This window comes from Lithobates pipiens, unplaced genomic scaffold (assembly GCF_037356315.1).
Source record: "Lithobates pipiens isolate NorthernLeopardFrog02 unplaced genomic scaffold, aLitPip1_a1.2 Scaffold_23, whole genome shotgun sequence".
Classification (NCBI taxonomy): domain Eukaryota; kingdom Metazoa; phylum Chordata; class Amphibia; order Anura; family Ranidae; genus Lithobates; species Lithobates pipiens.
In genome coordinates this window covers 272,864,552-272,879,745 of record NW_027507785.1, presented here as the reverse complement: position 1 = coordinate 272,879,745, position 15,194 = coordinate 272,864,552, and the positions used below count along the sequence as shown (strand labels likewise).

The following is a 15,194-nucleotide window of genomic DNA, read 5'->3' as shown; positions in this document are numbered from 1 at the left end:
TCATTCTCAAACATTTGCCCATGGCTTTATATAAAAGTATTATGCTTGAAATAAAAGCACAGCTTATTTAGTAAATAAACAAAACGTTATTACAAGTAGAATAACTAGGACTGTATGTTACGAACATTTCACCTACAGGTGCATCTGAAAAAATAAAATTAAAAAAAATTAATTAAAAAAAAATCGGATCTAAAAATGGAATTTCAGTAATTTAATTCAAAAAGTGAAACTTATGTAAATTACACACAGCTATCTATTTCAAGCTTTTATTTATTTTTATTTTGAGGATTATGGCTTACAGCTAGTGAAAACCTGTCACACTCTAATCAGTTAATTAACTCAAAACACCTGAAAAGGTTTCCCTGAGTCTTTAAATTGTCTTAGTCTGGTTCAGAAAGAAAACAATCATGGAGAAGACGGCAAAAATCAGCAGACAGTTGTCCAGAAGACATTCATTGACACCCTCCTCAAGGATGGTTGTTCACAGAGTGCTGTATCCAAGCTTATTAAATGGAGAGCTGAGTGGAAAAGGGGGGGGGGGGGGGGGTGGTAGAAAAAGATGCAATCAACAGGGATAATCGCAGCCTTGAGAGGATTGTGAAGCAAAGGCCATTCAATAATTTGTGGGCGATTCACATGGCATGGACTATGGCTGGCGTTAGTGCTTTAAGGGCCACCAAGAGCCACAACACACAGACCTATCCAGGGCATGGGCTACAACGGTCGCATTCCTTGTGTCAAGCAACTCCTGAGCCAGAGACAAACTCAGACGCTTCATACATGAGCTAAGGAGAAAAAAAAAGGACAGGACTGATGCTTAGTGGTCCAAAGTCCTCCGATCAAAATAAATTTTGCATTTTATTTGAAAATCAAGGTCCCGGAGTCTGGAGGAAGAGTGGAGAGGCACAGAATCCAAGTTGCATGAGGTCCAGTGTAAAGTTTCCACAGTCAGTGATGATTTGGGGAGACGCGTCATCTGCTGTTGGTCCACTGTTTTATCAAGTCCAAAGTCAGCACAGAGCTCAACCAGTTAATTCTAGAGTACTTCATGCTTCCTTATGCCATTCAAGCTTTATGGAGGAGATGATGCTTTCATTTTCCAGCAGGAATTGGCATCTGACTCTGAGAAAGTCCAGGGTTAGTTTGGTTAGTACGTTTGTGGCAGCGTAGGGGTCAACTGGATGCCGAGACAAAAAATAAATAAAAAATTATCGAACTCACACCAGGTAAACTGAAAATGATCTCAGTGTTGTGGTCAGTGAGGGAGGCAAATTGATTGGCATGGCAGTGAATTTTAGGGCTGAAACAACTAATCGATTAATCGACAACTAATCAATTATGAAATTAATCGATTACTATTTTTACTATTTACAATTACTATTTTCATAATCGATTAATCGGCCAGTAACGTAATGGGGTTAAAAAAAAAAAAAAAAAAGAGCCCTTTATAGTACAAAAAGAGCAAATCACTACTGTAAATATTACTTTCACTGTTCTACAGTAAAAAAAAATTAACCCTTTAGTAGAAAAAAAATTATCTGTTTTCTACTATAAAGGGCTAATTTTTCGTTTTTTATCCCCATTATATTACTAAACCTCTTAGACCTGGTTCACGTCTATGTGTTTATAGGTGCTTTTTGCAGAAATGCACTACGGTTCATTTACATTGTTTCCAATCGGACACGTTCATATTGGAAAGGGTCAGGGACTTTTAACGCAAAATGGTGCTTTATTGGTTCCATATACTTCAATGGAGAAGCTGCAGAAAAGCATGTAATGCATTTTTGCAGCAATGTGTTTTTTTAATCTGCTCAAAAAAAAAAAAAAAAAAAAAAGCAAATTGCAGTAAAATCCCATGCGCAGAAATCAAAACGCAGAGCAAAAAGCACTGCAGAAACAGATTAAAAGCAAACTGCATAGGTGTGTAGCAAGCCTTATGCTGGCCACATAGATCAATTTTCAGATGAGAATATTCAGAAGAAAAATCTTTGTACATTCGCTGAATGAAAGAATTTTGCTTGAAATTTTCACTTGTTTTTAACATTGTTTTTAAAATGAATGTCATTTCTGAAAGAAAACCAAATGCATTGTCTGAAAATTCCTTTGACTAAGAAGTTTTCTATTTCTAAATTTTCCCGTCACTGTGGTTGAAAATGAACATCAATTTGACCCACTTTTTTATTTATTTATTTTTAATTTTTTTAGGATATTAGCCAATTAATTGAAACAATCGGACAACTAATCGATTATGAAAATAATCGTTAGTTGCAGCCCTAGTGCATTTAGTTCACTCCTAAACCAGAAATGTCATAAAAGGTGTCAAGTGTGGACACCAAGGTAAAGAAACCATGGGGTTAGTCAAAAATAGCAGTACATCAGCCGCAAAAAAGCTCAAATTTAAATTGTTTCCCCTTTGTCATACCCACCAATATCCTGATTTGTGGTGAAAGATCTAGCCAGGGGGTCTATTGCCAGGGCAAAGAGCAACGGGGAGAGGGGGCAGCCTTGCCTTGTCCCAGAACAAAATAATCAGAATTGCTTCCTAACAGCCATATACTGGTGTACAGATGTGTATATAGGGCCCGAAAGCCGTGCACAAACTCATCCCTGAAGCCAAACTAGGCAAGAATACTATGTAAGGCCAGGCTACAATGTCAAAACCATTATGTATATCAAGGCTCAGCATCATAACCTGACATGAATACAGGTTAGCATCCTGAACATTACAGGCCAGTCTAAAGTTATCGGATATTTGTCTGGAAGGAATAAAACCTGTTTGATCTGTGCAGATCAGGGATGTAATAACTTTTGCCAAACGACCAGCTAATAGTCTCCCGAACAGACTTAGGTCATTGTTTATAACCAAGACTGCCCAAAAAGTTCTCAGGGAGGGTATGATCTGTATTTGGTTTTGGCAGGAGTGACATGTAAGCCAATAACATATCATCGGAAAATTGATGACCATTCAAAATATGGGTAAACATTTTGCCAAGACAAGAGGGGGCAAGTTGGCCAAAAAATAAATAAATCAACTAATTTCTTGAAGTATAGGACCAAAAAAAATGTCCAGCCTGGGGCTAATGAGGTTTTCAGTGAAGCATTAATATTTGTGATCTCTTCCACTGTGCAAGGAGTGTTCAGGGAGTGAATGTGTGCTTCAGAGAGATGTGGGAGAGCTAGGTTCTCCAACCAGGCTAAAGAGACCTGACTAGATAAGGGGGAGAAAGTAATTTCTTATAAAAGTCCGAAAAAATTTGTAAGACCTCCTGAGTTTGTACACATGTGGTTGGTGGATGGACTGATGAAGCTTCTTTGAAAACATCGATGAGGCAGAAGCTTCTTTGAAAACATTGATGAGGCCGAGTTACTATATAATAAGAAGCGTGCCTTCGACCATTTAAAGTGGTGTTGCCACCAAAAAATAAAAAAAGTGCTTAAAATTCTTTAAAAATAATTGGGAAAAAAAATTATTACTCACCTCTAAATACCTGTCGCTAGGGGGTCCCTCGTAGTCTGCCTTCTTCCTTGCCGGGGCTGGTGACATCACTTCCCCTTGCCCCGCACAGTCATCTGGGACCTGTCACGTGTCCCAGGTGACTGTGCGGCGTATCACGGCATCCTGCACCGCTCGCAGTGGGTGCAATTTCACAGCCGGGTGCCCACAGTACGAATGATGGCGCTGCGAGCGGAGCGGGGTACGAGGGGGGCATCGTTCCCCCCGCATCGCTGGACCCTGGGACAGGCAAGTGTGCAATTATTAAAAGTCAGCAGCTGCAGTATTTGTAGCTGCTGGCTTTAAATTTTATTTTTTTTATTTATTTTTTTAGGGGCACCCCACTTTAAGTGATTTTTCGGTTTCCTCAAAAAGGATAGCATCTAGTGCTATCTTCGTATTATTTAGGTAAGGCTATGGAGAGTGAGAGGGACTTTGCTTACAATAGTTTATCTAGTTCCTGCGTAAGGGAGCACATTTCTTGCATCATTTGCTTCTTCGTGGATGCCATTTCTATCAAAATACTGTGCATGACTGACCACCCTATGGGTGGCCCAAAGTATAGATGGAGAAATGTCATCAATAACATTAACAGGAAAAATATTCTACCATGCGCTAAGAAATTTGGTTCAGTGTCAGCATCTGTAAGCAGTGTATTGTTCAAGCATGAGAGCTCCCGCTTGTGGGGAGAGGCATATGCATGAAATAATACAATATGGTGATCTGACCATAGGCAGATGTAGATAAATGCTCAAGAGGAATTGGCCAGGAGAATCGGAGTACAGTAAATATAGTCAAGTCGAAAATACCTGTCATGAACCAGAGAGTACGCATATTCAAGCCCCTATATTATGTGCCCTTCATTGGGCCGATAAGCTCTGTGGACTCAACCTCTTGAGTATTTTGGGAAAATCATTCGCATGGCTAACTATAAAGCTTCTATGTGGGGGGTGCTATCAAACTAAAATCACCTCCAAACACAAAATGTGGACAAAATATTTATCCAGGATACCAAAGGAGGTTTTAAAAAAGGGAGCCTGAGCATTGTAAGGGGTAATATACCATTGCAAGTGTGATCGTCTTCCCTTGGATAGTGTCCCTCAGGATCAAAAACCTGCTATCCGGGTCCTTAAACATGCTCTGGACTTCAAATTGTAAAGAGTTTCTAATAAAAAAAAAAAAATAGTTACTACCCTAGACTTGGACTCATAGGTTGTGAAGAAAAAATGGTTTATATGATTCATCAAAAAACGAGGAATGGGTGCCTGTGGAAAAATGGATCTCTTGTAAAAGAAGTATATCAGTACCCATGCTTTTATTAATAAAATGCTTTAAGTTTCTGAGGCGAATTAAAAACCTAACATTAGATGAAATTATGTGTAAACCCATGGTTTCTGAAAGAAAAAGCAACATAGGATCCTCAAGTCCAAGTACCATATAAAACATCCTTATTGTTGCAAAACAGACCATCAAGAACAACCAAGGGGAGCTCCCCGAGAGTAACTGTCATAGATTCTTATAACAAAGGCTAACAGTAAAAAAAAACTATTTCTTAGCTTCACTATAAAAAGAACACCACAGAACAGTTTGAAATAAGAAACATGGGGTCAGAGGGTGAGAGTACCCCTGACCTAATCAAATGTATGAATGAGACTATACAGTCCATTACTCAACTAAATGTTCTTAAGATAACCAATATTGGGCTAGGGCTGGAGGGGAATTTTTTTCTCCTTTCTTTCCCTTTTCCTCCCCTTTTTTGAAACAACCCAAGGGAATTAAGGCCAGCCTTAGCTGGGATTTGTCCAGGGATGATGGCAAGGTATCCGAAATTCAACAGCTCAAACACAGGGTAGAGTCAAATAAGGAGTAGGGGGACAGTGAAGTGGGCAGTGCTGGGCTTCCATCCGTTTGGGACTCGTCCTGGTTCTTAAAAGCATGTCGAAGCAAATAAGTCTTAATATTGTCAAATGGCGCAAAGAATCAGAGAGAAGGCTCAGAGTATAATGACAAAAGAACAGTGAAAACTCAGGCCAGCGGGCCTCCTGCATCATGGCATTGTCTGCAGAAAACTAGTCTCGGTGAAGGCGTTGCCCAGATGGCAGAAGGGCATGGAGTGGAAAGCACTCGTGGAACTGTGTCAGCTTCCAGTAGGCCCAATTTCACCATATCCTTTCCTTCCACAGCTGTAAAGACCATGTATGTTGAGCCGTTATGGGAAACCCCACCTCTAATGGATCCTTGCTGACTGGAGGACTGTGGTAACCTCCCTTATCCAGCAGTGCTTCTCAAGAGTAGCAGGAGAAATATTGGTATACAGTTGGATAGAGGCCCCGTCCAGGTTGATATGTGGGTTTGTGTGTGAGGCCCGGAGTATCTCTTCTCTAATAACAAAGTCCTTTGGACACAAAAAACTGTCTCTAGAAGGTTTTCAGGAGGGAGTTTTCGGTCTTAAAGCTCTATGAATCCAATCACATACAAAAGCTGTAGATGGAGAAACAGGCAAGTGTGATCGGAAAAGCTTTTTGGCTGCACTAGATAGATCCATGACCGATTCAGGGACCCCTTCTAAGCGAATATTGCTCCGCCCGTTCCAGTTAACGAGGTCTTGAAGGTGGGCATGAAACTGGGTAAATGACTCAGAAAGGGCCTTGTGATCCTACCTGAGATCTGAATAGGCCAGATGCAACCGATCGTGTTTAGTTTCAAGTAGATCTGTCCTATTCCAGAGTCACCAACTCCCGAGAGAGTACAGTGGTGGAGTTATTAAGCTTCGTTTGGAATTTGTGGGCCATCTTCTCAGATTGCAGCCAGACTTTTGTCCAGATCGGCTTTGGTTAAGTGCAGAGCATACTCACTGTCTGCAGAATGAGCTGGACAGGTTGCTAAAGGAGGCATTGCCTGCAATGTTTCCGGCTCTGCGCCATCTTAAGGCATTTTTGCCTTTTCGCGCACACGGAGTAGATATGTCAAAGATCCTTGAGAGGGCTTCCTTTTCTTCTGGCTCTTCGGTGTTGGCATGCACTGGGGTGCATGCAAAAAAAGAAAGGGGAGAAAATAATGGCTCTTTGGCCTTGGGGAGACGCTGAAAGACACCGCTGCTCCCGGAACTCCAACTACAGGCTTCCATCGAGCTTTGCACCACGTGTGCCCCCCCTCCCCCCCTCAATTAAGTTATTTTTAATGTCTCTAGGACATCATTGGCATGTCAGGATGTGTTTTGCCATTCTTGTAGCATTTAGAAAAAAAGATTTCTTCTCACAATATTTGTAAATTGCAGCTTTGCTCTCAGCAGAAATTGCACTGTGGAAATGTCTACAAACTATGGATGTTGGTCTTCCTATTTTATAGAGAAGAGGAAAAGAAAAACACACATTTACAGACCAGACTATAAGGAAAAAATGACGCTGTGATGGTAAGGAAAATTAACAGGAATCATTTAAAAAAGAAAGATAAAAAAGTCAGACAAATTGACCCTCTTGCCTGTCATTTATGGCCTGAGAGGACCAAACCCATCATTTACCACATCCCAACAATCATCCAACTGTAGGAGGTAGAAAATGGAGCCCGCAAGCCAACTAAACTGGGGCCTTTCCCCTGCAGTGCCCCCTACTGACAGAAATGAATATTTCTCATTTGAGAACTGCACTGAGAAGTACAGTATTACTTAAACTGTTAAAATTCCAGGATTTGATTGTCTTCAGCTGAAAGAATTTACAGTAATTTGCCTTTTCCATAAAGTCTCAGAAATATTAAATTAAGGTCTCCATGGTATATAGTTTGAATACCATGCTGTCAGATATTTATTTTTTTCAGATTCTTCAGAAAACAAAAAATTCTCAAAGCAAACTCCACCTTTTTTTCCAAATTTTTTCAGTTTTTTTTCCCCCAGGCCTTCCCATCTCTAGTCAGGGAAGGTAAAAGGAAGATTTCTGTTTACCCTATAAAGACGTGTGCATCAGACAGTAGCTGGATTTGGGACTTGTAATATGGGAGCCTTTAGATGTATTTTAATATGGGACTGGGGCTCTTTAACTTCTACCAGAATCTTTAGAACAAATATTGCAGTATTTGCTTCTCCAGTGCCCATTTGTTTAGCCGTTTTCCAGCATCAAGAAACTGCTGGGATTAAAGTTTTATAAGTGCGTCAAACACAAAAATGTTGATTACAATGACGTACATCATCAAAAAGTGCATAGAAAACATTCACAAAATGTATACAACTACCCTCAGTGTGATTACAACTCAGAAACAGTACGACATAATGAATTGTAAAAGATGTTTATCCTCTACGACCCCCAGGAACCCATTTCACCTCATTTGAGACTGAAGCAGACTATTGAGGAATTTTTGGGTCATGACATGTTAAAGATGGCCAAAACATATCTTACGCACATTCCGGGCTTTTTGGAAAAAAATAGAGGTCCAAGGGTTAAATGAGCAAGCGGCCAAATTTTGGACACAGTCCTATCTTTCTAGAAAGAAATAAGCTCCTTGAAAGCCAAAACTAGAAACCCAAACAGACGCAAGACTATTTCCTAAAGTTGGAAGAAAACGTATGAAAGAAATTTAAACAAATGAAGCAAGGAACTCCATTTAAGAAGGTTATATCATCAACAGAATGTTTATCTTCAGGGGTGTAGAGGGAGTTACTTTAAGTGATTTTCTTGCCAATATAAATATCACTTCTACTCGGTCATTTGTTTTTAATTATTCTTGACCAAAACATAGGAAATATACGAAGCTGAAAGGGGAATGGAAGAAACTGGAAAGACAAGGCAGGGAGTTATGCAATCCACTGCTCTGTCAGATGAGAGACACCAAGCATCTGTTTAGCATCTCTTGACCTGATCAGAAAGTTATACTACAAACTTCAACAATAAAAGCACTGGGCCAATCAAAAGCCATAAACATCCCAGATATTGACAAAAAAAAAAAAAAAAAGAAAAAGTACATGGATCTTAAAGGAGTTGTAAAGGTAGAAGGTTTTTTTATCATCATGCATTCTGTGTGTAGCACAGAACCCCTCATACTTACCTGAGCAGATAGCTGCCATAACCCTGGTATCCTCTTCAACAACGGGCAGCCCACTTTCAGATAAAAGTGGTCTCAGCAGCAGATTCGCCACAAGATCAGGGGTGGGAGTTTTTGTCTATTACAAGGGAGGTTTATATTCCTTGTAATAGGAATAAACGTGACCTAAAAGATTTTTTTTTTTAAATGAAGTGCCAAAATAAATAAAATTAAAATGAGAAAAAAAAAATTAAATGATTTAAAGCGTCCCATCCCGCCGAGCTCACGCGCAGAAGCAGACGCAATACGCTCCCGTATATGAAAACGATGTTCAAACCACACATGTGAAATATCACCGCAATCACTCGAGCAAGAGCAATATTTCTAGCACTAGACCTCCTCTAAATCAAAACTGGTAAACTGTAGAAGTTTTCAAACATTGCCTATGGAGATTTTTAAGGGTCAAAGTTTGTCGCCATTCCACGAGTGGGTGCAATTTTGAAACGTGACATGTTGGGTATCAATTTACTTGGCGTAACATGATCTTTTACAATATAAAAAAAAAAAAAAATAATAATAAAAAAAAAAAACACAATTGGGTCAACTTTTTTAACTTTATATTATTTTAATTAAAAAAAAAGTGTATTTTTTCTCCCCCAAAAAAGTTGTGCTTGCAAGACCGCTGCGCAAATACTGTGACAAAATATTACAATGATTTTATTCTCTAGGGTGTCTGAAAAAAATAATAATAATAATAATAATAATAATATATATATATATATACACACACACACACACACACACACACACACACATTTCTAAATGTGCAAGGCATTTATACACATTGCTAAATTAGATTAAAAAACCCCTTATAAACCACTTTGACCTAAAAGGTAAGCCTAGATTAAGGCTTACCTGTAGGTCCAAGAAATATCTCATAAACCTACACAGTTTAGAAGCATATGCCATAGACAGTGGCGCGCAGGCGCACTATCGACGTTAGCAGCATGTTGCTGCTAATGGCGATATGCCGTTAGTGGCGGCTCCCGTGCGCATGCGAGGAAGTGACGTCATTGCTGCTCCGGTGCTGTGAGTGGCCCAAAGCAGCGATACTCGGAAGAAGATGGACGCTCCGTGCTACAGGGGACAGCGGTGACATCGCTGGCTCCTGTGTCAGGTAAGTGATGCATAGTAGCCCATTATGCTTTAGCTTTGCAGAGAGACAAAGAAGTAGTAAACCCATCAGGGTTTACTTTCTCTTTAAGCACCGGGCCTATATTTTTCAGACTTTGTGTACAAGTTAAAAAAAATTTCTTTATCTTCTTCCGGGAATCAGCAGCTTTACTACTGATCTTTGCATCTTGTGCGGACGTAATTTCCACCCTTCCTTTGTACTCGTCTAAATCTCATGCAAGCGTGTGTAAGCGTGTGTAAGCCAAGCCTCTATCTCAATCGCAGTTCATAGAGGCAGATGTGATGCCCTGTTTCACTCCCCATGTGAGGTCTTCTACAGTTACAAGGGGAGAACCAGCCTTATCTGCTTAGATTAGAATGAGCTTAAGTGTAACATGAGAGTTTACAACCAGTTTAAATGGTTAATATCACTTTAAGTGTCCAATACACCAAGTAATCAAAAGAACAAAAAAAAAAAAAAAGTAAAAAAATATATAACGCGCTAGTGTTCCAATAAAGAGCAGCTAGACTACAACAGACAACTTGTGTATATGGATATATAAAAAACTTTTATAAATCAAAAAATGACACCTTGGCTACTTTACATTTAAAAGGAAACTGACGTGAGATATTTGGTGCAGAGCGTTTTTGACATCTCATTATTAACATGCTAGCTGTTAAGCAGCTGCTTCAGTTTCAGCATTTTTTTTTTTAATGACCCTAAACACATTTAAAGATCAGGAATTCTGACTTTGATGCATGCTTTTAGGACTGCATGCTTGCACTAGATGCGTAATTAAAAACGTATTGACGCCAGACTGAGGCATTAGGAATATGATCAGGCAGCCAGCAACGGCAGACCTCATGATAGATGTGCTTTAATCCACAATGATTCACTCATGGAGGAACCAATTTTTATTAACTTTGGAGTAAGTTGAAAGGGGTTAAATCTCAAACCATTTTTAACACTGCTTGTTTACCCACTGGGTATTAAACCCAAAAGCAAACATTATATGGCAGATTACTGCAATCATAATTCTTATATGTGGTAGCTGCATTTGTGCTCTTTTTTTAGGCTTGCTTTCTTTTATTTTAACCTAGTGATTTGGTCATTATGTCTGCTTTTCAACAGAAAAAGCCATCATGCAAGTATAGCAGTTAGAGGGTTGAGACAAACCATTTACCAGACAGGGGCATTTACAATGCTGTGTCCGTACACCCATTGCATTCCAACAGACAGCAATGGGACTGCCTGCACAAGGATGCACAGAACACCTGTGCATTCCCATGTGTGTAAACGTGACCCTCGCACAGGGTACACATTGATAAACCCACTGAACGAGCCTAACAGTACAGCCTTTTACACTGTTCCTGATCACTGCCAGTGTCACCAGTCAGTGCAGCCAGCGAAAGTGTTCCTAATAACAGCAACACCGCCTGCCGCCTGTACTAAGCCTGGCCTGTTTACTGACCCCGTTACTGCCTGCCGTCTGAACTGACCCATCAGCACATCCTACAAGAACCCAGTCCCAGCCTGGTATACAGATCATCAAAAAAGGTATAAAGTGGCAATATTTTAATGTAAAAAGAAGATTTAAAAGCTGTGGGTACTGTTTGGGGGGGGGGGGGAGGGGCAGATAAACTATTTTCATATTACTGGGTTTAGTATTACTTTAAGTCTAAGTATAGTCTTTTGATTTTGGGCCCCTTTATGTGGCATACTCAGGAGGCATAGCAGAATATGTTTTGTGGTATAATCCTAAGCATGCCTTTACCACGTGTAAGAAATATCTTACTGACATGTTTGTGCAAAATATTCTTTCCGCATTTTTCAAAAACTTGTGGCAAAAAAAAAAAAAAAAAAAAAGGACACTTTCAGAAAACTCATTATGCCTCTTCTTAGGAAATACCTTAAGCCAATTGCTACTATCCAGGCGATCCAGGGCAATAATTAGTAGTAAGGAAGTTAGAGGAGAAGTTTACAGGGTGGAGGAAGAGGAAGAAGAAGAGGAAGAGGAAGAGGAAGAGGAAGAGGAAGAGGAAGAGGAAGAGGAAGAGGAAGAGGAAGAGGAAGAGGAAGAGGAAGAGGAAGAGGAAGAGGAAGAAGAAGGAGGAGATTTACTAAACAGGCAGAATCTGCTGTAGAATTATCCAATCAGCTTCTATCTTCAGCTTACTCAGTTAAAGAGGTTGTGTAAAGGTAAAAGTTTTTTCCATTAAGGTGAAAAAACATCTAACAATATCAGCCCCCCCCCATCCCCCCAGTTTTACTTACCTGACCCCTAGAAAGTCCCGTGCTCACCCCGACATCCTCTTTGCCGTTCACCCTGGCCATTGATTGGCTAGAGTGGATGGATTGAAAGCAGCGCAGCTATTGGCTCGCGCTGCTGTCAATCACATCCAATGACAGGACGCGTTGGGGCTTTTAGATTTTTTCACCTTCATGCATAGGATGCAAGGGTTTACAACCCATTTAAGGTAGGCGCACACACACACACACACACACACACACACACACACACACACACACACACACACACACACACACACACACACACACACACTAAGAAAAATCAGGTGAACGATCATCCGCTTTTCCTTTCACACCAAGTAGAAACCAAGGAAGAAAACAATGTACGTCAAATTCTCGTACATTGTTACTGATCATGTGAAGTCTTTTGTATCCGAAGTTTCTAGGATGAAAACAATACACATTTAAACAAAACTCATTCGTTCGGTTTCATGAAAAGTTTGAGTTTGTCCCTTCAGAAATTGTCATTTACAAAGTCTGCACTGGATGTCGAAAGTGGTGTACACACTATATGAAAATCGAACAGTCATCCCTCGCACAGAATTTTTCTTGCGATTTTCATAGTGTGTACCACAGCTATAAATTCTCCCTTGCAGGGAGGGAGGGAACAAATGAATGTAAGTTACACTTTTGGCTGGAGCTCCGCTTTAAAATGGAACAAAGAATTTTACACCAGACTGCAAGCAGGCAAGGTATTTTCAGCCAAAACAAGACGGGTCTGCAATAAAATACATCTACCCGACTGCTCAGCCTTCTGCGGAATGTACACGCATGCGCATTATAGTTTACGTCGCCGACACAATACTTGTGTGCCCAGATGAGCGACTCATGCGCAGGAATTAAGTCACCCGCGCCAGCCAATGAAATCGAACAAAGACCAGCACCCGGGAGAAGGTGGTGGTGTCGGCAAGGAACTGGGACCGTTAAAGACTAGGCAAGTCTAGTGGCTTTAATTCCATTTAATGAAGCCAGAGGACCGTAAACAGGCCGAGCATAGGAGAGAAGAGGCTGCAGTGATCAGCCAAGCAGCACAGAGGAAAAGCTCAAATAAGTAAATATGCTTTTTCTAAATCCCCTAGACAAGAACAGAAAAGATAACCTCGCAGTGCAGTAGCAGCCCCACTGCATGAAAGAACTTTTAGGTTCCCTGGAGTTCAGCTTTAAGCAAGAAAAATTAATCTGGCGAATGTCTCTAGTGCAGTGGTTCTCAACTCCTGTCCTGAGGACTCACTAACACACCAGATTTAAGTATTACCTTGGGGAGATGCAGACTAGAATATTGCAATCGCTGAGCAGCAAATAATATCACCTGTGATATATATTTCAGTTATCTTGCAAACCTGGCCTGTAAGGGTCGGTTCACACTGAGGCAGCGCGACTTGCAGCGCAACTGCCTCAGGCGATCTAGAAGTCAATGCAAGTCGCCCCAAAAGTAGTACAGGAACCTTTTTCTAAGTTGGTGCGACTTGTGCTGCTCCAATCAGAACGGTTCCGTTGTACAGAATGGAGCACGACTTGTCAGGCGGCTAAGTTGACTGACAAGTTTCCCCAGAGTGAACCGAGTCTTAGTGGGTCCTGAGGACAGGTGTTGAGAACCACTGCTCTAGTGTAAAGTAAGACCCTCCAATAGAAGTATAGGGAGCTCTAGGTGTTAGTCTTAATACCACTATAACATGCTGCAATCTTTTACCGATTACACAAATAAAAAGTATACATATCAGTAACCAACCACTTATGTTGCATTAGAAAAAAGAAAAAACAAATAGCGCCACTGCTACATAGGTATTCCTGCACACAAAACCGCACAGACCGTCAGAGAGATACACACATGTACACTACAGAGTGTGGGGGAAAGTGAAAAAAATGAAAAGGGTAACTTTTAAGCTCTTTTCTCCATGTATCATTGTTTTCTTAACATGAAGAAAACACTGACATTTTCAAGTCTGTATGATCCCATTGTGAAGGGATTGACCCTTTCCCTAGCATCTAGAATTCCATTACAAATGATGCATGGGCATGTAGTGCCCGGATGCCCTCCATTCCTACAAATTATCAGATACGTTGTAGTGGTTGCACATGAACACTGAAGGCTTACTGTGCCACTGACAGCGTCACCAGCAGGGGCATGAAGCAAGAAATTTGAGGAATCAAAACCAGTTTTTCAGATGTAGCAAACTAATATACAAAGCTGGATAGATTTATAGCAGCTTTTTCATAAATTTCTACAAATTTCAAACCCAGAATTTCTATACACTGGCTAAGTAACTCGCTGGGAGATGCCAAATGTGCAGAGTAAGCACAATGGTCTAACAAAAAGAAAAGGACTATTTACGTGGCTGCAAAATATATGTCTGAAAGGTAGGATTTTAGCAGCATTTGAAAGCACTAAAAACACATGCTACACTATGTTTTTTACCTCCAATATAAGCAAACCACAAAAATAAAAAGTAACTGTGCAGTAATCACCCATCGAAGGTTACTTGTTTATATTCAACTATGATAATAAGGATAGTATGCAGGGTGTGGAGGAATTTTGTATATTTTGAAAGTACTTTAGACAATTCAACGCTTAAGCTACATTACCTCTCTCTTATTCCGCCGGGCAACTTTTAGGAATTCCGTGAGGATTTGGACTTGAGCAGCATGCGATTCCTGTGAGGAATATAATTAGAGTGTTTATTCTATGGCAGAGATTCAATCATCCTGCATCATGTACAAGAATGTTTCAACAAGCACTGCATACTTCTGTATTAGTGTCAGCCAGTTATAAAAAAACATCAATCAAAAGACACCATTAAAGCTCTATGAATAAAAAAATAATAATAAAAAAGTCAAAATTTCACATCATCCTATGCATATATATGCGCATACTGTATATACTTTGATCATTTACATGATTAAAAAAAAAGAAAATCTCAGTCCATACTTTTTAAACAAGCCTGTTTTTTTTTTTTTTTTTTTATTGTTTTTTCAATTCTGTGAGTGTCATTTTAATACAATAAGGCATGGTTTTTAACCACTACAATACAGGGCACTTTCGCCCCCTTCCTTCCCAGCCCAATTTTCAGCTTTCATCGCTCTCGCACTTTCAGTGACAATTGCGCGGTCATGCTACACTGTACTCAAATTAAATTTTTATCATTTTGTTCGCACAAATAGAGCTTTATTTTGGTGGTATTTATTCACGACTCCGTTTTAAATTTTTTG

The 15,194-nt window shown here is 40.1% G+C and overlaps 1 protein-coding gene across 4 annotated transcripts in view; it reads right to left on the bottom strand.

Annotated features, from left to right (window-relative positions):
• Positions 1-15,194, bottom strand: part of COP1 (COP1 E3 ubiquitin ligase) — a 287,714-nt gene that overhangs the window by 211,771 nt on the left and 60,749 nt on the right. For all 4 annotated transcript variants that reach the window (XM_077453195.1, XM_077453196.1, XM_077453197.1 and 1 more), the window contains one exon: positions 14,571-14,639. In XM_077453195.1, coding sequence (XP_077309321.1) covers positions 14,571-14,639 — 69 coding nt within the window. The remainder of the gene's footprint in view (positions 1-14,570; positions 14,640-15,194) is intronic.